The sequence below is a fragment of the Thalassophryne amazonica genome, chromosome 21, assembly GCF_902500255.1.
Source record: "Thalassophryne amazonica chromosome 21, fThaAma1.1, whole genome shotgun sequence".
In the NCBI taxonomy this organism is placed as follows: Eukaryota; Metazoa; Chordata; class Actinopteri; order Batrachoidiformes; family Batrachoididae; genus Thalassophryne; species Thalassophryne amazonica.
Genome location: NC_047123.1, coordinates 3,666,063 through 3,688,128, shown reverse-complemented (window position 1 = coordinate 3,688,128; position 22,066 = coordinate 3,666,063). Strand labels below are relative to the sequence as shown.

The 22,066-nt window shown below is 42.9% G+C and overlaps 1 protein-coding gene across 4 annotated transcripts in view; it reads left to right on the top strand.

Moving 5' to 3' along the window:
• fynb (FYN proto-oncogene, Src family tyrosine kinase b) overlaps positions 1-22,066 on the top strand; it is an 85,234-nt gene that overhangs the window by 49,027 nt on the left and 14,141 nt on the right. For all 4 annotated transcript variants that reach the window (XM_034161888.1, XM_034161886.1, XM_034161889.1 and 1 more), the window contains exons 3-7: positions 11,661-11,915; positions 16,044-16,140; positions 17,708-17,806; positions 18,198-18,301; positions 20,744-20,893. In XM_034161888.1, coding sequence (XP_034017779.1) covers positions 11,669-11,915; positions 16,044-16,140; positions 17,708-17,806; positions 18,198-18,301; positions 20,744-20,893 — 697 coding nt within the window. In that variant the 5' untranslated portion in view covers positions 11,661-11,668. The remainder of the gene's footprint in view (positions 1-11,660; positions 11,916-16,043; positions 16,141-17,707; positions 17,807-18,197; positions 18,302-20,743; positions 20,894-22,066) is intronic.

Below are 22,066 nucleotides of genomic sequence, written 5' to 3'. Positions count from 1 at the left end.
GCAGACCCTGCAAAGCAGCTCTGCAATCAACCGCTTCTGCAGCATGACTCTGCTTGAAGCTTGAACCAACAAAGAAGTGCTCCGACCTGCTGCTAAATTGGTTCTCTGCTTCGCTGCTTTTCAGAAGCGGCAAGTCCACTTCTTAACCCTTCTCAAAGCCATTTAAAGAAGTCCATCATGAGTCACTTTTGTGCTGATTAAAGTCACTAACAGGGACTCTTGTCTTGTTGTGGGCAAGAAACGAGAATCGTGCACCACCCCAAACGCTGCATCGCTCTCTGCCGAGTCAAGATAGAGTCTGGATGGAATTAATAACTTCAAAGTGAATCACCGTTTTAAATCAAATGAAATCTCTTTCCAAATGTTGTAACACAAACAATAAACTACAGTCAACCAAAATGTTTTTTTTCCCTCCCAAAATGAGACATCCTGCATTTTTTATGAATTACACTGATGCTGACGTGCAGCGCGGCCGGCTGAGCTCAGCTCAGAGACCATGTATGGAGTTACATTTGTGCCATTAATGTCTGACAGGAAATACTTTTGACAAAAACTACAGATTTTGTTTATTTCTATTTATGTCCAGAGATCAAGGATCCAGTGACCAACTTCATATTAATTTAGTTTGAGACTCCATAAATTGTTGTTGACATAGAAAACCTGTACAGTCTACTTTCACTACACAGAAAATTCACAGGAGGTATCGATAAGGGAATCGATAAGGAATTGGATCAATAAGCAGATTTGATAATGGTATTGATATCGATAAAATCTTATCAATACCCATCCCTACTGCCTGCAGTGAAGTTTTTACCTGCCATCGTTGTGGATCTCTGTGTTGGGAGTCCTCTGTTACATTACCATTACAAAAGAGCTTCAAGTGCTGAGTCTGTTTTTTTTTTGTGTTTTTTTTTTAATTGAATGGGGAAACAGTTTTTGTTACCAACATGTAAACATGTTTATTTCTGCAGTAAACTTTGGCGTCTCTGGGGAGTCACTCGCTTTCAGAGCCAGCCTCATCTGGCCATTCAAGGAACTGCAGGATCTGGCTTTATTTTGCAGCTCTGGCAGTTGCTGCTTGGTGATAAAACCCAAACATCTGTCACCGACAGTTTTTCTGCTTTAAAGCCATTTTCAGACTGAAAGCGCAGAGACGCCTTTGTCACCATGATGCTGGGCAACAACTTGTAGCCGCTGAGGAGGCCAAACCGAGGAGGATTAAAGTCTGATAGAGTCCCTGACTTTTAATGAAGGGGGTTGGAGCTTCCTCAGGCTGACCGCCTGCAGGGATGTACGCCGTATTAAAAAAACATCTCCAGCACAGATCGTTAACTTTGAAATAACCTCAAAGCTTGTGTTACAGCAGCGAGACCTTGGACTGCTGGAACGCTTACTTAGGGCCAAAGTGTAAAGTCTTTAACGCTGACCCTGGCAAAAAAATAAAACATCAGCTGCTTCTTCCTGAAGCAGTAAGCCAAGTCATCACCGTTTTACTAATTCCACACAAATCTGCATTTTGCTCCTCCCTTTTATTTCCTGTTATTTTATCATGGTTTTCAGCCTTTATCTTTTTTGTCCACTCTCAAAATAGTTGCATCCACAACAATCTTTAAAGAAGGAATTTTATCGGCCGTCTTTTAAAGGATTCTAGGCAAAAATGTGGATATGTGATGATTTGAGAAGCTGAGCAGCTCTGTGTCACCGGTGGGGGGGTCACAGCTGCTGTGGCGACGTTATTATTTTACCTGCATTTCCTATGTGATGGTCCTGGTGACCTCCATGACCCTGTGGCGTCACGCCAGCCCTGCATCAAAGCGACTGCCACCCAAAGAGGAGAGCTGTCTGTGTTTGACTTTGGATGGAGATTTACACACACAGTAAGATCTCATGAACATCACACTGTTCTTCTAAATGCTGCTGGATGCTCTAGACACTGAGAGGATCCCACATCATCGATGGGCAGGAACGCCATAACATATATGGAGGAAATCCACGAAAGGGTTGTTGAGATTTTGGACAAAGTGCTGAAAGAAAAAAAAAAATAAAACAGTTAAATGTCAGTAAAATTGACAGAGTACTCTCCAGTTGTTTTATGATCGTCATTCTGTGTTAATATCTGAGATCTACTGTAGCTCCTGACAGACAGGTGGACAGACAGATTAACAAATTCCTCTGAATTAAAATACAGTTGATTTCACTGTGTACACTACAATAATGGACAGTTTTCTCTCCAATGAGAAGCAGAAAAAAGAAAAGGCAGAAGTTGATAGATGTTGCACAAGAGCTCAGAAAAGAAATCACATTTGTAATATTTATAAGTACTGGGGGTTGACCAATTATCGGCGACAATATTCTGGATATCGTGTCGACCATTTATACCAGCTGATATGATGGTTTATTTTTGCAGTGCTGCATGTAGCAACTCACTGGTCAGCAAGTTCCAACTTCATGCCTACATTGTAAAAAAAAATATATCGACAGCGACTTTAGCATTCTGTGAATCCACCGGCACTGTGTAACGGCAGCTCAGAGAGGAGCTGCAGGGCGCAGCTGAAAACAGCGTCTCTCTCTGTCTGAGTGGGAAAAAAAACTCCATCAAGATCCATCATTAAATCACCCAGAGCTCCTCCTGTTTCTGTAGCTACTGTTACATTCAGAAATTTACAGTCTATTTTACAGTTGCGATGCTTCATGGGTGATTCTTTAACTACGGGCACTATTGGCCTTGTAAATGTAATTTCCACCACACCATTGCCTTACAATATAAAGCGCCTTGGGGCAACTGTTTGTTGTGATTTGGCGCTATATACATGTGCTCTGATGTCACTGTTTATCGCCATAGAAACTACCCAAACAATCTTTCATACAAACTGTTTAAAGGGACATTACAGTGTTGTGGTGGAAATTACGGCAATAGTGTGGGACAACTACATTTTGTTTAAAAAAAATCAACAGTTGTATGACATTGAATACCCCAATTATGTTTTGATTATTTTACTGATATTTTATTGAGATATTTTAAAACATTAGAAAAAATGTTTTTTTTACCATTCATTTTTATCATTGAAGATCAAAAGTCTGGGTGTGGGACAAGCACAAAACGGCAATATTTGCATATAATGATGCTGAAAAAAGGTGAAAAGGTCATCACAGACTACTAGAACAAATTTCTTAACACACTTTCATTGTAAATATAACTATAAAAGTGTGAAATTTCCCCTTTTTTCTGTTTTTCATACAATATGATCAAAGGACATAATAAGTGCCCGTAGTCTAAGAATCACCCTCATGTTTCTAAAAAGCTCCAAGTTTGCTCGAAGGAGAAGAAAACAGCACTTTACGAACTGTTTACTGTTTACACAAATGATCACATGATCATTTGTATGAGCAGCAGACTTTACAATTAAACACTCATTAAAGCAGTAGAGCAACTTAATCATAAATGATCATCTTCAGCTCACAGCCTAACTTAGTGAAACAGGAAAGTATGGAAAAAACTACGACTCATAATGTTTTTCATCCAGGTTTGACAACCAAATCAGTCCAGTTTCAGCTCTTGTTCAAAAAATGCAATTATTAAAGGGGTTATATTGTTTAAAAAAATGGAATACAATCCTTCTCAAAAATGTTGAAAGAAAAAAAAAACTGTCAAGATGACAGAAAAACACTGACACAGCTCTCTGCCTCACTGGATTAAATGGACTGTGTCATTTTTTGAAGAAGATAGCAAATGTTATGTCTATCAAATATGAATGTGTTTTTAACCTTTTAAATGTTATTTATGACCTTTGCATAACATAAAATGACATGAAATATAACAGAAATGTCATGTTTAAGTTTTTTTCCTCACATTGCATCTTCTACAGTAGTTTACAAAACATTACAAATCTTGAATGACTTGAATTTACTCTGTCCACTGGTGTGTGTGTGTGTGTGTGTGTGTGTGTGTGTGTGTGTGTGTGTGTGTGTGTGTGTGTGTGTGTGTGTGTGTGTGTGTGTGTGTGTGTGTGTGTGTGTGTGTGTGTGTGTGTGTGTGTGAAGGGCCCATCATATGGCGCAAATGGCCCCTGACTTCAGGCACTGATGGGCTGTTAGCCCAAACCACTCTCTTAAAATATGAATCCCCACTTTCTATTCTGTAACGAGGTTCCTCCCACAGCGCTACTTGAGTTGTTAGATATGGATCACAGGTTCAGCCTGTCAGTCCTGAAGGCTACTGTCACACAGACTGGCATAGAAGAAGATAGCAGTGTGCAGACTGGTGCTGTGCTGGCTGTATTTATTTATTTGATCAACTTCATAATAAGGTTATTTATGGCTCCTTGCACTTTTTCTGTGAAGGTCATGTTAAAAGGTTCTGTGAATTAAACATATGCTGTAAAACATTTTCAAGAAAGTTTTGTGTTGAGTGTGTTATATACTAAATTTGAACACCTTTATTTTGGACATTTTTTACTGCAGGCAAAATATCAGCCACAAAAGTATTGGTATTGGCCTCCAAACCTTATTGACAATCCGTATCTGCCCTTAAAAATCCATATTGGTTGACTCCTAATAAGTGCACATTTGTTTCCATTCTTCTGTCCTCGTGTGGTTTTCTTTCTTTTTTTGTGGAAGTTTCTCACAGTTGCTCTTTTATTCTTTGGCTGACTCTGTAGTGCGGTTTGTCGGTTTGATCCCAGCGTGCAGCTCAGTGTGAAACTCCTGAAGGAAGGCGTGGAACCCGTGACCTTCTGGCCAGTTTTAACTGTTTACGTTTATTAGCCTGATTCTTTCTCATTTAATGATCCATGTCTGTCCAAATGCCAACAACGGTAATGACAAATGGATCACAAGTATGAGGCGAATGTTGAACATTCCCACAGTGTATTTTTATGGAGTTGTAGGTTCCAAGATGCTCATACGAGCTTGATCGGGGGAACTTTGTGGGTTCATTTCAGTGATTTATTCTCTGCTCGTTGTCAGCAATGATTAATGAGGCACTCAGACTGCAGATCTGCTGACAGGTGAGGCAGCAGCACACAGTTCAGGTGACGGATGGGACCCGGCGGGCTGGCGCAGTGTGGGTCACCTACATCGACACGGCTCCGTGTCAGGCTGCTGTCATCAGTTTTGTGTCTGATCTGATTCTTTTTTGCTGTTGTGGGTCTATTCCACAGAGTGCCATTCCTTCCCGTTTCATCCCTGATAGCAAATCGGGGCGTTTTGAAGCATCGTCGTAACTTCTTGATACATCTTGAACAAACTTGGTATAGATTTTTGTTATGGCTATCATCAACACCAGATTTGAAATCAGAATCCAGTTTTTGAACTGTTCAGACATGTCATCCCGATTCTCGAAATCATTGATAGTACGTGGTAACCTTCGGGCTTTCGTAGTCTTAGCAGGTTCAGTCGTATTCAAACAGATCGAGACTTGTTTGATCGTGTTCCATCAGGGTAAAAATTTCTAGTCGCAGCAGCGTTTTTGTTGTGACTGTTGTTCAGAGTTGAACAGCTCGAGCATGACTGGCCAAGACCGCCGCCCCTTTCTGTTGTTTTAGGGCAGGTTGCCAGGTCTGCACTTTCTAAGATAGCCTGTTAGGAGGCAAGCCGGATTAAGCCGGATTATTTTGTATCGTGGCTGCATGTAGTAGAACGGCGCCCTGTGGAACAGTCCTTTTACTTTGATATCTTGTTTGCATGTGAACAGGTAAAGCAGGAAGTGAAGGGAGGAGAAGTTGTTGCATTGTTTGCATGCACATCCCGTGTGTCTGATGCAGGGCAGCTCCCTCTGGTGGATGGAGCACAACACCAGCAGCGTGGCATCCTGGGAGATGAAGCTTTTCCTGGAATTAGAGGAGGTTCAGTGTGTGATATCAAACCCACTCATTAGCCTGTTCCCTTTGTCAAGTATTTGGGTGCTTGCTGTTCTCCTGCAGACACCCTCCTCTCCTCCTCCTCCTCCTCCTCCTCCCCCTTCTACTTATGTCCATTTCATTGCTCGCTGCTTTCTTTCCGCCCTCCGTCAGTTTGATGATTCTGACTTTTGTTCTTGTCTTGTTCTCCTCCTCTCTTCTCTGTCAGCCACTTTTATTTCTGCTGCAAACTGAGACGATTCTGTTCCACCACAGTCATTTTGTACCTCGTTATTACTCCCACTGAGGAGGCGTCTCCTCCCCTCGTCAACAGCATTACTCAGACTAATGAACCGGTTTTCACTAAATGCTTTCAGAAGATTTGTTCTGACCAGGAATAAAAATATTGATGCGGAGCTACAACAAAAAATTCTGTGGGAGATTATTGGAGTCACCCTGTGTGTCGGTCTGTGTCTCTATGAGTCTTAAACCATAGACAAACTGTCCTAAACCATTTAGTAGATTTTGGTGAAACTAATTTGCAGTATTTTCAGAACACTGGTAGAAGACATTTGGTATGTCTATCAGTATTCCCATCTCCTCTCAGTGTGGCGAGCAGTTAGTCTGCTTTTTTGTGCAACAGCAATCCGATATGAGCTACTTGCAGATCAGCTTTAAATAATCCTGTATCGGTATCAGCAGTGTGGTGCAGTCGCAGCAGTGCACCCACAGCGAGTTTTTAAAAAATATTTACACTTTGCTTTCTTTCAGTGTGTGTTTCTGACAGATGGCGTATGTGATAAAACCTTCTTACCTGTCAGTCAGGTAGTGCTTTCTGCATAAATAAATGGATTTTTCTTCACATCATGTTTTCTTCCTGCTCACACAGACTGTGTAGGTGCATAGCTAGAGGGGCGAGAGGACAGAATGGTACAGGATTGTGTTTTGGAACCAGTGTGGGATGTTTGGGGAGGTGATGGTCCAGTGGTTATGCAATGGGTTTGAGACCAGAGGATCCTCAGTTCAAACCCCCGTCTGGCCAGAAAATCACTAAGAGGCAAAGTCCTTAATCCCCAAGTTGCTCCCAGTGTATAGCAAGCGCCTTGCATGGCAGCACCCTGACACCAGTGTGTGTGTGTGTGTGTGTGTGTGTGTGTGTGTGTGTGTGTGTGTGTGTGTGTGTGTCTTTGTTAATGAGTAAATGTGAGGCATTGCTGTTAGTGGTTGCGATGATGTATTGCAGACTTTAATTCTGGATTTGCCTCTGACAAACTTTTCTCTGTTCATGTAATTTGTTTTTGTTTTTGGAGGGATTTTTTTTCCTCCTTTCCTAATGTTGCCCCTCAGAGCACAGTGGTGGAAGCACCTTATTCCGACATGACTTAATGGGTTTTTATCCCATAAACTCCTCCAATCACTGACTTTACATCATCAGATGCTTTTGGGTGTTTGGGTCCCTTTAGAGAACTTAATGCTCAGCAAACTTAAGGCGGTATGAAAATCCTTTTTCATTGTCTCGGTGTGGATTGGGCTCGAGGGCTGGTCTTGCTCTTTAATTGGAATTTCCTTCAGGGTTCATTGATTTCATGGTAAAACACGTCAGGAGGTGAACACGTCTGATCAGAGCTGTTACACAACATAATAAGAAGCTACCCGGTGCTGCTTTTTCACATCATCATACGCTAAATTTATTATGCATTAAATGGAAATACTCCAAAAATGAATTCAAAAGTAGTGTATAGCACAATTTTATTTTAAGTGTTCTGCCATATGAACGAAGTGTGATAACGTTTGTTCTGCAAACACTTAGAAACAGCATTTTGTTTATGCAGTTGCAGTTAAATAAAAATAAATTATGGTTACCCAGTGATATCCAGTCGTCCCCCACTGAGAGCAGTAGCGGGTGCACGTATAACGTTGTGGCTTTTGCAGTCCTCTCCTTTATGGTGCATCGTGAGGGAATCTCATACATGCCGTCATTTGTTGCGATTCTCAGAATGTCTGTCAGACCGACGTCCTCCACAACACCAGTCGGCCTGCAGTCTGTAGCAATCCATTTCGCTGTCGCATTTGTGAGCTTCTCCTGCCTTTGTTTATCTATAGTTCTCCCACATGCTGCATCTAATGTAGTCTACCGAAGCCTCACGCCACAGTGTGTTTCTTTGAATGATTTGCTGGCATCAGCTGTGTGCGCTGCATTTAGTTGAAATTTAAGACTTGAAGTACTCCGCTGATAAGAAAATGCAGCTTTGCAGTGGCTGCAAATAACTTTGGTTCTGTCAACTACGTTGTCTGAAAGCACTTTAAAATGAAAATGTCCATGTAAAAGTTCTGTGCCCGTCTCCATCTTTTTTGTGCTCTGTTTCACTCTGAAGTGCAAAAATCCTGATCACTGTGTGTGGCTTTGGCACTATAAATTTCTGGGTACTAAACTATGGAACATTTCCCATCTGGCAAAGAAAATGTTTAGATATTTGAAAGCTCTTTTAACTGTCGTCTCATAACTAGTTTTCTGTGCACATTTGTCTTTGTTCGCATGTATTTCTTTTAATATTATTTCTGTTGTGACTATAAGCTTCTTTTTTGATTTTCATGATGCCTATGTGCTTTGTTTTAATCGGTTTATTTTAGGTGTTTTTGTTTAAATGTAATGTGAGTGATGTTTCATTCTGAGGTGGAGGCTTCATATAAACCTGTTGGGCTTTCTGCTTTTTTCATGCATTGTTTAGTTGTTTTTCTCTATATTTATGGTATCTCTTAAAATGTGCAAAGTAAAGTTCTCTGGTGGGTTATGTAAAGTGGTTTGTGGCTTTCTGCTGTGAGCTGATGCACTTTTGCAGACACTGTGGCATGACAGTGGCTGTTCCCCGACCCCCTGCTGGGCCCATGCCCTGTCACACGGGATTATAGCGTTTGGTGACAGAGGCGCGGTGGCATGTGCCGCCATGCCGTTGCACTGGGCATTTCATCCTTTGGAGGAAATGATGTCAGTCAGTCGTCGCTGCTCAGTGTTGCACTCAAAGCAAACTGTGAATATTCATCTGATCTGACTGCAGCTGCTAAATACAGTTGTTAAAATTCTGTTTAATATTGTTACCAACATTGGTTAAGTTAACAAAAATCTAATTTAAAATGCAAAAACATTATTTTTACACAACAATTCTAAACTGTAAATGGACTGCATTTATATAGTGCTTTTCCATCTGCATCAGATGCTCAAAGCGCTTTACAATAATACCTCACATTCAGCAGCAAGTTTCAGCAGTACAACTCCACCACAAACACAGTCAGCTGCAACTGAAGAAGAAAAAAAGCAAAGTTCCAACATCTGCACTGACAAATTAATGCATGAAATGAAACAGCATTGTTAAAGTAGAAGGCGTCATGTTGTCATTGAATGGAAGCGCTGTAGAATAGCGTCTTGCATTTCTTTGTGACTTTCTAGATTAGCGCCTCTTCAGATGTGCGTTTTATCAAATGGACCTTTGTCTGGTTGACAAATATCTATTTCACAGCTGAGACCAAGTTCTTGCATGTTGCTGTTGAGAGTCCAACTGTCAATGAGTAAATCCCTCAAGCTGCTAACACTGGCACTAGTTTTGCTAGATGAGCTGATGGTAATGACTCCAGTTACTGATAAACATTAATGGCAACGTTAGTGTTTGTGCTAGCTTTAGTGCTGTCATTTCTGGTTGTGCTGCGTTCTGGTTTGTGCGTCTGCTGGTCTGTCTGATACATAGCATTACATGCTATTCCATTCTTAGCTTCCAGGAGCTGGATACAGTCGGTGTTACCCTAGTAAATGTGTACAGTGTCCATAATACTGATAGCTGTTTTTTATATTCACATTTTTTTGGTAAAAGTTCACACTATCAGAGTATAAACTGTTCTAAAAGCAGATCAGTGTCATTTGCAGTCAGTTATAAGAATTCTGGAAAGTACAAATGCATTCCCTTCATGGAACTGCTAGCCAGCTAGCTGCTGTACCTAGCTTAGCCACTACAATAGCTCACTTTGAGTTTAAAGTCCAAAATTTCTTAAAGCTTTCTTAAAACTTTTTCGATGTTGAAAAATTAAAATGCATAATTCATCTGGGGATATCCGACAGACGAGTTGGTTTTTATGCAGCTTGTGATCAGGGTTTGTTGAAGTGAAATATATAAATTTGGGAAAGCTGCACACGTGCCGTGATGTTGGACTTTGTGCAGATTTCAGGCTGGTTGGGTCTCGTGACTGTCTGCGCTCTCTGAGTCTCTGTCTGGTTTTGTCGTAGGTTTGATCCCCTGGTGCTTTCTGTGTTTGCTGCCCGTGCTCAGCAGATTTTCCTGCTTTTCTTGCTGCTGTTGCACATGAAGCAGAAGGAGAGTGAAGTTTATTCTTTGAGCACAGAGCCGTCCTTTGTCTTTGAGGGACAGACTGCATTTATCATCCATTGTGTTCGCACTGACAAACAATAGCAGCCAAACACTGACAGAAAACCTCTAAAGTCCTCTGACAAAAGTAAAAGTGTCAAGAAGAATGATTCTGATGCCAGTGTTTTATTCTTCTGTGGGAAATACCGTCACAGTTTAGTCAGGAACAGACGAACCAAAGATGGTTAATTTATTTATTTTTTGGGCGGATTAAAACCACAAAAGCGTTCCTGGTGCTCTGCAGCTTTCCTGTTTACATCGTCTGTTTGCGACAAAAACATCAGAGCTGATTCTTCGCAGCAGCAGTAAAGGCTCATTAAACGGAAAGCTGTCTGATTGACAGGTGTCTCGACCAGTCACGGTCAGCTTGCTCGCTAAACCCGGAATTTCCCTCCTTTCATGAAATATTATTTCCAGTTACGGTCAGAGCAGCAGTAAAAGTTAAGTGGTTAAGTCACTATTCATACGTAGAGTAGAGAGCTCTAGTTATACGTAGCACCTCTGATTGGTCAGTCTAGGTCATGTGATTATTGCGTTACGTACCTTGTTTTCTGTCTGTCTGTAGGACAGAAATGACCTTTTGAAGTGATGAGCTTCAATACTTTCTGTAGTTCCAAAATATTTGTCATTATTTATCTTTCTGACTTTACCACAGTCACTTGATACTTGAAGAACAAAAAAAAATGTAACACAATTGGGATTTGAGCCTGTGCTGCTGGTTTAGAAGGCATTTCCCCGCTTGGGAACACCTCGGGATCCCACTGGAAGAGGTACAGGACATGGGAATAGGGAAATGTGGGAGGAGCTGCTTGGTCTGCTGCCACCGCGACCCGGACCAGGATCAGCAGCAGACAATCAATGAATGAATTTGTGGCACACGTCATAATTCATACCGAACGTTGTTACAGAGAGATGGTGCATTTAACTAATGATGAGGTACTGCCCTTAGCATTAGCATTTGATGGTAACTGCGTTGCTAGTTGGCTGTAATCATCCACAGCCGCCCGTTAACTCAGGTTTTGCTGTGCCATTGTATACTCACCCGCGTAGTGGCCATCGTGTTTCTCTCAGCAGTTGCTAGCATAAGTTGTTACCTGACACTCACGTGAAAGCTGGGATGGATTAACCCCCTCATCAGTCAAAACCTTTGTTTATTAACATCACAGCTCATAGGTACAAACATTTAGTAGCATCAAGTTCTGTAGAAGGTGTCTGAAGGGCTGTTTTTTGTCCGGTAAGATCCAGATGAAGATGATGAGAGCGCTGTACATTCTCATAGTTTCCCCTCCAGACACGACGTTTTCATCTTCCACATCCTCACTTCCTGCATGAAGGCTGTTTCCTTGTGTGTTTGTCTTTAAACTCACGTCCAGTCACTGAATGTGTCTTTTTGTCCTCTTCTGGCCCACAGATTAGATAATGGGCTGTGTGCAATGCAAGGATAAAGAAGCAACCAAACTCACAGACGAGCGAGACACCAGCATCTCTCAGAGCGCCGGCTACCGTTATGGCGCCGACCCCACGCCGCAGCATTACCCCAGCTTTGGGGTCACCGCCATTCCCAACTACAACAACTTCCACACACCCGTCGGACAGGGGATGACCGTCTTTGGAGGTGTCATCACATCCACTCACACGGGAACCCTGAGGACTCGTGGAGGGACAGGTGAGAGGTCACCTGTGCTGCCTTCAAAGTTTTCATGTTTAGAAACTCATTGAGAAGTTTGACTTACAACCTGTGGTTTTCTCACCAGTCATCTCCTCCATCATCCAGAAAAAAGAAAAACTAAACAACAAACAACCAGATTTAAAGAAGCAGACCGTCAGTTTTCTTAGCTTTCAATCTTGTAGGACTTCAGTAAAAAAAAAACAGTTTAATCCTTTATGACCTCTGCTTATTTTGGGGTATTTTCACAGAAAAGACATTTGCAAAAGTACCACAATTTCTGGGCTACATGTCACATTAGAGTATTTAGTCTTATCTGTCCAAAAATGCATCATGAAGAGAAACAACTTACCGTCATATTTATTTTTGAAACCTGGTGCTACCACTTCATCCAACAAGAAGCAAAATGAATTTAAAACATACATTATTCATTCATAACAAACACGACATTAGCGAGTAGAAGCTAATGGGCTAATTAATACTATTAAATGAGACAAGTAAATTGCTTCTTGTTGCCACTGAACACACAAAACATCTGTTTCGTGCTAAATGTGCACATCTACCTCACTAGATGTAAATAAACCTCCTAAAATGACTATACATTTTTAAAACATGTTAGCCTACCTTACCTTAGCCTAGCTATCCTCATTGTCCAGCTGTCCCACAAAGTGTAAACAATTGGAGCACTGAATAGTATGACGGTTATTCCCTCTCTTTTTTAAGGGAATTGTATAAAATTAAGTCATGTAGTAGCTAATATGTATATTACTTATTACTTTTGATGCTGTTACCCTTTGGCAAGAAGAAAGCAACGAAGTACAAACTTTCAAGCAACACACAGGAGGAACACAGGTGTATAAATACACACGGAGGACAATCAGACTAGTGATGAAAGTTTTCTGGAAATTCCCAGAAATCCAGATTTTTACTTACGTGGTGAACATTTCCAGGCTGTTTTTGAAAACATACGTCAGAATCCATTCATGTACCTCGGCCAGACAGTTAGTGGCGGTAATGCACCGTGTTGGTTTGTAAGCTGCCAATAAACTTGAAAGACGAAGAAGCAGGGTTATTTTGTTTTTGGTTTGGGTGTTTATTAAATCATATTTCTGAGGACCGCGCGGTGGTTCTCCTAATGGTTTATTACATTGTGGACATTAAAAGTTATGAGTTTCGTATTTTTTCCAGTAATCATACATTAAGTGGAGCTAACGGGTGAAGCTAACGACAGCTGCTAAAAGTACTAACGCTGTTAGCATACGACATTAAATCCAACGCGAGTTTGACTCAGTGTGTCGACTGCAACAGAGGCGTCTGATTGGTGAGGACGTTTGCACTCTACGAGCGCGGTGCTCTAGTTTGGAGTATTTTATGACAACTGAAATTGCACGTACAGTAACGTTGATTTGGAGGTTGATGAGTGTATAAAGAAGTGGAGCTTGTTGAGGGACAAATTGGTCCAGAAAAAAGGGGGGGAAAGTCCCTTCACGACATGCCCCCTACTATTCCAGTGGTACACTGTATTACAACACACAACAACTTTGAAAGGGTCACGCCCACGTTGACGTCATTGCATGGCCACGGAGTTACAGAGGCGTAGAAGCAGAAATAAAGATTTAGGATTTTAAGGTACCACTTTGCAGTGGACTTAGAAAAAAGAATGTAACCTTTTAAATGCACATAATGTCCAGCGCTTATTGGAAGCAGGCATTTAGTTTTTTCAGAGTTTTGACCCGGTCATTAAAGGAGGCAGGTCCCGTTTCAAGATCAGGTGTTTGAGGAAATGTGGTAGTTCAAAATAGGAGGTTTAGGTTCAGTGACTGCATTAATCCTCTGCACGCCGCTAACTGCAGACCAACAAGTGAACAACCACATGAGTGTGTGAGCGGTTCATTGTGTGAGATGTAACACTAAGGATAACGTGCACACATCAAACAGCACAGGTCTCGACTTTACTGTCTGACACAGACTGAAGCATGAAGGTCGTTGTCCTCGTTCCCACGCAGCTGCAGCGGCAGTCGTACCGCTGGCTCACAGCCACCCACCTACACACACAGACACACACACACACACACACACACTTCAGTTTGCAGCTGCATTGAATCTGAGCGCTGCTTTCTGCAGCGTAACGTTTTCATGGCGTCTCACATCCTCGCGCTCCTGCCCTGTCAGGAATGTCCGGCGGGCTTTAGCGGCAGCTTAGTGTTTGGCGCCCGTTGTTTGGGCAGACTCAGGATGTCCTTTATGTTGGACTGAGCCCGGGCTGCTTTTCCCCTCCGCTCAGTCCTCCATCTCACGCTGTGGATTATTTTCTGCATCGTCCAAATGAACGCAGCGCCAAATGAACAGAGTCGGCTTTAGCGCCTTAATTTTGTCCTGGTGGACAAATTTGGACTTAAGCTCTAATTCCCTCTAAAACTCTATCAGAAGACTGACAGAAGACACACACTTTTATCTGTGCGGCCTCTTCGACTAGCTGCAGGACTTCAGACATATCAATGTCGTCTCAGAGTCGTTAGTGGCTGATTTCTGTCTCACAGTTTCATTCTGTGAGACAAAAAGTCATCTGAAGACCTGATGGTCTTAAAATTTATAATTCTGACCGCCGGCCTGCTGGCTCAGCGACCGTTTACAGCAGAGGGACGCCGTCTCTGTTAGGCTTGAGATGTCTCACTTTAACGGTGAAACTTTGAAGCAGGTTCACTGTTCATTTGAGGTGAAGAAGAAAATCTTGACACACACACACACACACACGAAGGAAGTGCTTAAAGACACACAAAAGCTTTATTTCAGTCAATCAGATTGATCACAAGAAGCTCAAAAAGGCTTCAGAGCCAAAAACGTCAACCTTCGGTTAAATCACAAATCAAAGTGATTGATCAGCAGATTTGTCAGTCTGATTCATTTTTAATAACAGCAGTCGGGTTTTAAAGTTGAACTTGGATCCAGTCTCATGTGTTCCAGGTTCAGCTGTTTGGTTTTGTGCTTTTTGTGCTCTGATGATCTCTGTTCTGGTTTACAGAGTTTTTTAAAGATTTACAGCTGAATTCGCTGGGTCCCATTGAAGCCATTTTAAAGGCTGTTTGTTTGAGTTTTCTTCGTACAGTAATTACGGGTCGCGTTCTGTTTGGCTCAGTAAAACCAGCACACACAGCTGCAGATTAACAGCCTTAAGATTCTTTGTGAAGGTTCGACGAGTCAACATGAAACCTCTTGTTCTGTTTGGAGATTGAGATTGTTTAGTTTTTCCCCGACGTCTCTCCACTTACACCAGAGTTCCTGTTTGTGAGCAGGTCTGTCAAAATCCAACCAATCATGCGTGTTGTGTCACCTGGGTAACAGATCAGTTTGGGGGTTCTCTGTTGGTGTGAAACACAGTGGGGACCTTGCGTGCCTCATGGGGATCTTGCGTGCCTCATGGCCACTACGGTGACCATGAAGGTCCAACAGGAACCCTGAACACGTTGAACGGCTAACAGGGCTCAGTGGCGGATCAGGCAGAGGAGGTGATGCTTTGTAACCCAACATCTGTGAAGGTAGATGAAGGCTGCAGCAGGTCCTCAGACCTCAATCATCTGGGATTTCCCAGCCATCGGACCAGGCTGAGGATCTGTCAAAGGCCGTGTGTTTGCTGTGTGCAGCGACATTCCCACGTTCAGCGACCACACACACACACACACACGCGTGTTTCTTCGTGTTCACATCCCCTCTGGGAATCTATCAAAAGATGAGCTTCTTCATCACCGAGGGATTCCCACAACAAAGACTGTGAGCAAAAAACTCAAATCCACTTTGCTGAAAACCTGTGGAATATTGTCTTGAAGGACTGTGATCATCTGGAAGAGAATTTGGAAACTTACCTGACAAAAGTCCAAAGAAAAACCTTCATCTTTTTTGTGGAAGTAATAAAATCAGTTTCCAACAGCACAGAAATCTAACCAGTTAAAACTGACGGCACTGAAGGTCGATTGCTGGCAAAGTCTGCATGACGTTCTTCAGTTCCTCTGTGTGTTAGTTAAAGGTTTTTTGAGCTCCAGTTCAGACGTTACACCTGTTTGATTGACTCTGGAGGCAGAGCTGGTTTCCTGTGGCTGACTCTGCTGACATGATGTTTGATTTGTCCTGCAGGGGTCACCCTCTTTGTGGCACTTTATGACTATGAAGCACGAACAGAAGACGACCTCAGCTTCAGGAAAGGAGAAAAGTTCCAGATTATCAACAGCACGTAAGTCTGCACAAATTGATCAGTTAACGGACAAAACAGAGGACGGCGAACAGAATCCCTTCTTATCTCTCAGCTCTTTGTGATGTCATAAGGCAAGAATGATAATGAAAGAGTTAACAAGAAGCCTGTTACAAAGAGCAGAAAAAAAAATAAAGTCAAGTTCTTTGGGCAGAAGTGATTCACCTACAGATCAAAAATCGTCTTTTTGGGGCGGGTGGGGGGGGGCGTTAATTCTGAAAAGTTGCTCCCTTGTTTCAGCCCGGGCTCAGTCCAATCTTTGGTCTCTAAGGTCTAAGGTCTCTTCTCTCACCACACCCGGATAGCATCCTGTCCCAGTTAGCTTCATACACATTCCTACACCTCCGTCCTGGCTGGACTTAAGCCAACAGAGGAAAACTCCTCCTCCTCCTCCTCTTCTTCCAGACCAGGAGCAGGATGGAGCTGTATCTTTACGCTTCTCTCTTCCTTCACCTCCTCTTTTCCTCTGTCCTTCTCTCTGCACATCTCTGCGTTTGGGTTTTTTTTTCCCGTTGAAGCACACTGACCCCTGCTGGGCGCAGACAGGAACTGCCACACTGAAGGTTGAAGCCTCCTTGTCTGCTTCTGATTGGCTGACCCAACAGGAAGTGAGTGACAGACGTCCGAGCAGACGACCTCAGTTGACAGGCGTGGGAGGGTCCGCTGGTGATGCAGAGCGCTGAGCGCGGCAGCTGACTGAACGCTCCGTTGTCCTTTTTTGTCAGTGTGTGTGAGGACACACACACAGCAGGTTGCAGACATTAATCTTTTATTGCAAATCTTCAGTCAGGAAATGTATCCTGTATTTGTTTTAACGAATCAGATGGTTGTGATTAACGATAACCGCCTGCAGCAAGGACGCTCTGCTAATGCGCGTCCATGTCCCTCGTCCCCGTGGTGAGAGGAGCGCTCCTGAAGGCGTTTGTTGCTGCTCCTGCTCTCCTCCCTCACAGCACAGACCTCCTCACTGATCCTCGTGTTCATGTCTAAACATCACGGTCAACACTGGAAACTCGAAGGAGCACTCGGAGAGCGCCCACCTCAGCCAGGCCTTTATTACCACCACAGAACAGAAGTATCTGGACAACAGCATGATTTAATCAAAGTTTGCACCACAGTGGAGTTCACACGAATCACCCACACACTCACTGCTGCCGACTCCACAGAGAAAACTGCTTCTCAGCACATATAGTTAGCCTCTTTGATTCATGTGTCTTCACTATTTCATCATTTCATCACTCACTGGTTGTTATGATGGAAGGCCAAGAGGAGAGAAGCGAGGGAAGCCACCAAGACACCCTGTCTGCATCATCAGTTCTGCAGCTTTATGTTGACATAGAACAGATCAAAAAGATAGGAAATTTCAGCTGCAGTTTGCCAAAAGGCACATGGGCGACTCGAGCCTAGATCAGGTCTGTTTTTATTGTTTGAGTAAATCAGTCCCTCACCAATGCCTGACTACATCGATTCACTGGATTGGTCTGTTTTTAAAATTTTCAGTCATGTGACCTTGACCTCTGCTGATTCTTTCCTCATTCTTCTCTCTTAGTGAAGGTGATTGGTGGGACGCTCGCTCGCTCACCACCGGCGGCAGCGGCTACATTCCCAGTAATTACGTGGCTCCGGTGGACTCCATCCAGGCTGAGGAGTAAGTACTCCGTGTGTGTTTGATCGTACACTGTGAAGCACCTGGAATCTGACGGGCCGATTTAAGCTTCCAAGAAGCGTCAAGTCACTATTTGCATTTTCCCTGCAGGGCAGAACAAAGGTCATGTATATGACATCATAAAGAGGTGGATTTACAGTTTGAATTGTCAGCAGAACTCTGGGAGAAAATTTAACTGTGGACTCCAAACAGGGAACCAAGGAGAAAAAACTTTATTGGCCTTACTGTTAGCATGCACGCTAACGAGGGGTTTCAGGTCTCGTGTTGGGGCGTCTCTGTTTGGAGGATGTTTCATGCACATCCAGCTGGGAGGAGTCTCCAAAGGAGTTCCAGCGACAGTCAGCTGATGGTGTCTTTGTGTTTGTCATTACAGCTGGTACTTTGGTAAACTGGGTCGAAAGGATGCAGAGAGGCAGCTGCTTTCCATCGGGAACCCCCGTGGCACCTACCTGATCCGGGAGAGCGAAACCACGAAAGGTAAAGATTTCCTGGATTACTTTGAGAAGAAAATAGATGACATTAGGTTAAACATATCCCAGCATGCCTTAACCCAGCCACTACACCCTGCTATTGAGGTGGGCACCACTACTGAGGTATTACCTAGATTTACAGAATTTGACAGTATCTTACTAGGCATGCTGACAAAACTCGTAACGTCAACAAAAAACACAACCTGTTTATTTGATCCTATACCAACAAAACTGTTTAAGGACCTGTGGCCCACTCTTGGGCCGATTGTGCTGGAAATTATTAATCTTTCTTTAACTTCTGGATCTGTTCCTAAATGTTTCAAATCTGCAGTGATTAAACCATTACTTAAGAAACCTAATCTTCACCCTAGTATATTGAAAAACTATCGGCCGATATCAAATCTATCATTTTGCTGTAAAATTCTGGAAAAAGTGGTGTCACGGCAGCTCGTAGACTATCTTACTGAGAATAATCTCTGAGCCACTGCAGTCTGCTTTTAGAAAATATCATTCCACAGAGACGGCTCTCACTAAAGTGGTGAATGATCTTCTGCTTACAATGGATTCGGACACCACTACGGTTCTGGTGCTGTTAGATCTCAGTGCTGCATTTGATACAGTGGATCATCATATTCTACTTGATAGGCTGACATCATTTTGGGATTACTGGGAGTGCCCTTTCATGGCTGACGTCATACTTGACCAGTCGTTCTCACTGTGTTTTGTACAGTAACACTACCTCTAACCTTAGTGACATGAAATTTGGGGTTCCTCAGGGGTCTGTCTTAGGCCCCCTGCTTTTCTCCCTTTATATAGCACCCCTTGGGCACATATTGTGGCGTTTTGGGATTACCTTTCACTGCTATGCAGATGATACTCAGTTATACATGCCGATAACTGCTGGTAATCTCGTTCACATAAAATCCTTAGAAGATTGCCTTGCAACAGTGAGAAGTTGGATGTCTAGAAACTTCCTACTTTTAAACTCTGAAAAGACTGAAATGATGGTTCTTGGTCCAGTGAGACATCGGCATCAATTTGACCAGTTAACACTCAGCCTAGGCTCGTGTGTCATACATCACACTGACAAAGTGAGGAACCTTGGGGTAATTTTTGATCCTTCGTTGTCCTTTGGCCTCCATATTAGAAATATTACTAGGACTGCTTTCTTCCACCTGCGAAATATACCGAAGATTCGTCCCATCCTGTTTATGACTGATGCTGAGACCCTGATCTATGCATTGATCTCTTCTAGATTGGACTACTGCAATGTTCTATTTTCTGGTTTACCACAGTCCAGCATTAGGGCTCTCCAATTGGTTCAAAATGCTGCAGCCAGACTTTTGACACAAAGCAGAAAGTTTGACCACATTACACCCATTTTGGCATCTCTTCACTGGCTTCCTGTCCCAGTGAGATCAGATTTTAAGGTTCTGCTACTAACCTATAAAATTATTCACAGACTGACACCTCCCTACCTAGCTGACCTAATTAAACCTTACGTACCGGCCTGGGCTTTACGTTCCCAGGGTGCAGGACTACTTTGTGTCCCTAAGGTGAATAAGAAGTCTGCGGGTCACAGAGCTTTCTCTAATCGTGCCCCTGTTCTGTGGAATGATCTCCCTGCATCAATAAAACAGTCAGATTCTGTGGAGACTTTCAAGTCCAGACTTAAGACGCACTTATTTTCCCTTTCATATGGCTAGCTACTGGTACAGTTTTGTTTTACGCTTTTTACTCTTTTAATTCATTTATTACTAATTGGAGTGGGCCACGGCCTCAACTTTACCTAAATTCTGAGTCTTTTAGTGAAGTTTAGGGCTAGCGGCCAGCGATCACCTTAGTATTTCTTCTGTTTTTCTTGTTGATTAATGCTGGCAAATTATACAGTATTTTTTTGTCTTTCTGATGCCTGATTCTGTTGTTTCTCTCTGTTTAAGGTGCAGCTCCATCCAGAGATGGGAGTTGTGTTTGTGTTGGTGAGCCTCCTGTCCTGTGCACCAATAGCATTTCTTGTATATTTGTCCGTGAATTGTTCTGTGAATTGTTTCTGTAATTTATGTTTGTATCATGGCCCAAGCAGAGGGTCACCCCTTTGAGTCTGGTCTGCTTGAGGTTTCTTCCTCAGAGGGAGTTTTTTCCTTACCACTGTTGCTCTGGGGGTTGGTAAGGTTAGACCTTACCTGTGTGAAGCACCTTGAGGCAACTCTGTTGTGATTTGGCGCTATATAAAGGAAAATAAATTGAAAAAAAAAATTGAAACCTTCTATTTCAGATATTTAATTATTGTCTCATTTGTGGTATTTAAGGTGAATAATAATGTTGCATTCAGCCAATTTACACCCCAGTTTACTAAAATTTAAACCAAACCTGGTTCCTTTACAGTCCAGAGCAGGTTTCCTGCCATTAAAACCTTTGTCCCCTCTAAACCCTGACCTTTGTCTCCTAGGCGCCTTCTCCTTGTCGATACGGGACTGGGACGATACAAAAGGCGACCACGTCAAGCACTATAAGATCCGCAAGCTGGACAGCGGCGGCTACTACATCACCACCAGGGCTCAGTTTGACACGTTGCAGCAGCTGGTTCAGCACTACTCAGGTACGCTGCCGCCGAGCGTCACTCGCCCTGACTGCCTGTAGGTCAAACCCACAGGTCACCCTGTCCTTCTGCAGACGGGTCATGGTTCCAGTATATCATGGGTGTTTTAGTTTAACTTTCACAGATCAGATTTGTATTTTGTTAAAGTGTGAAACACACACACACACACACTCATCTTCAACCGCTTAGTCCAATTAAGGGTCGCGGGGGGCTGGAGCCTATCCCAGCAGTCATAGAGCGTGAGGCGGGGTTCACCCAGGACAGGACGCCGGTCTGTCACAGGGCCACAAACAGAAACAGAAACACAAACACAGTCACACCCAAAAGTGTGAAACATAAAAAAAAAAAAATCATTCCGGTTTCCAAGAACAATCAAAGACAAAACCGTTTTTTCCTGTTTCCATGTTGCTAAATGAGACAGAAAAATATTTTTGCCACAAAATGTTCACAAAAGCAATTGGACTTTCATACAATAAATGTTCCATGTTTTGTCCGATGTTAGAATCCAAACTATGGCTTAGTGAGAGTTTGGAACCAACTCTGTCAGTACGTTTCTGTCTTTTTAAACACTTAAATCATAAAAGCATCATTATTTATTCTATGCTATAATGATGTTGTTTGGTATTGCAATAAAGGATTCACAATCTTATATCAGTATGATTGAAATTCACCTGGTCTGGAAACTGTTAAGGATTTAGACCCCGTGGGTTAAAGTACTTCCTCAACACAGCATTACACACTTTCTGCTGTGACATCACAGATGATGTAAGAGGTTATGTACTTTAGTATTACCATCATGGAGTCGAAAAAATTAAATCCAACAGACCAATTATGACTGAAATGGTCAAAGGCAAAGTCTAGGAGGATGCACTGCATGCATGAGACCACAGAACCACCTTAGGTCCTAGATGGCAATCACTCAGGTGGAGAGCCAGTCCAGCCCAGGTTTGCAGTTGACTAGAGACATAGCCACAAGAACCCTGGAACTGGAGATATCTGACATCCCAGCAAGAGGCTCTACCTGATACAACTGCTCAGAGTAGCTGGCCAAACGTGACAGTACAGCAGAGGCATCGGGAAGAACTGAAGCATCTTCCACCATAACTGCAGTGGGACGGGGTGTCGGTCTGGTGGAACAAAGTGCTTTGATTCCTCTGTAAACAGGTCGAGGGT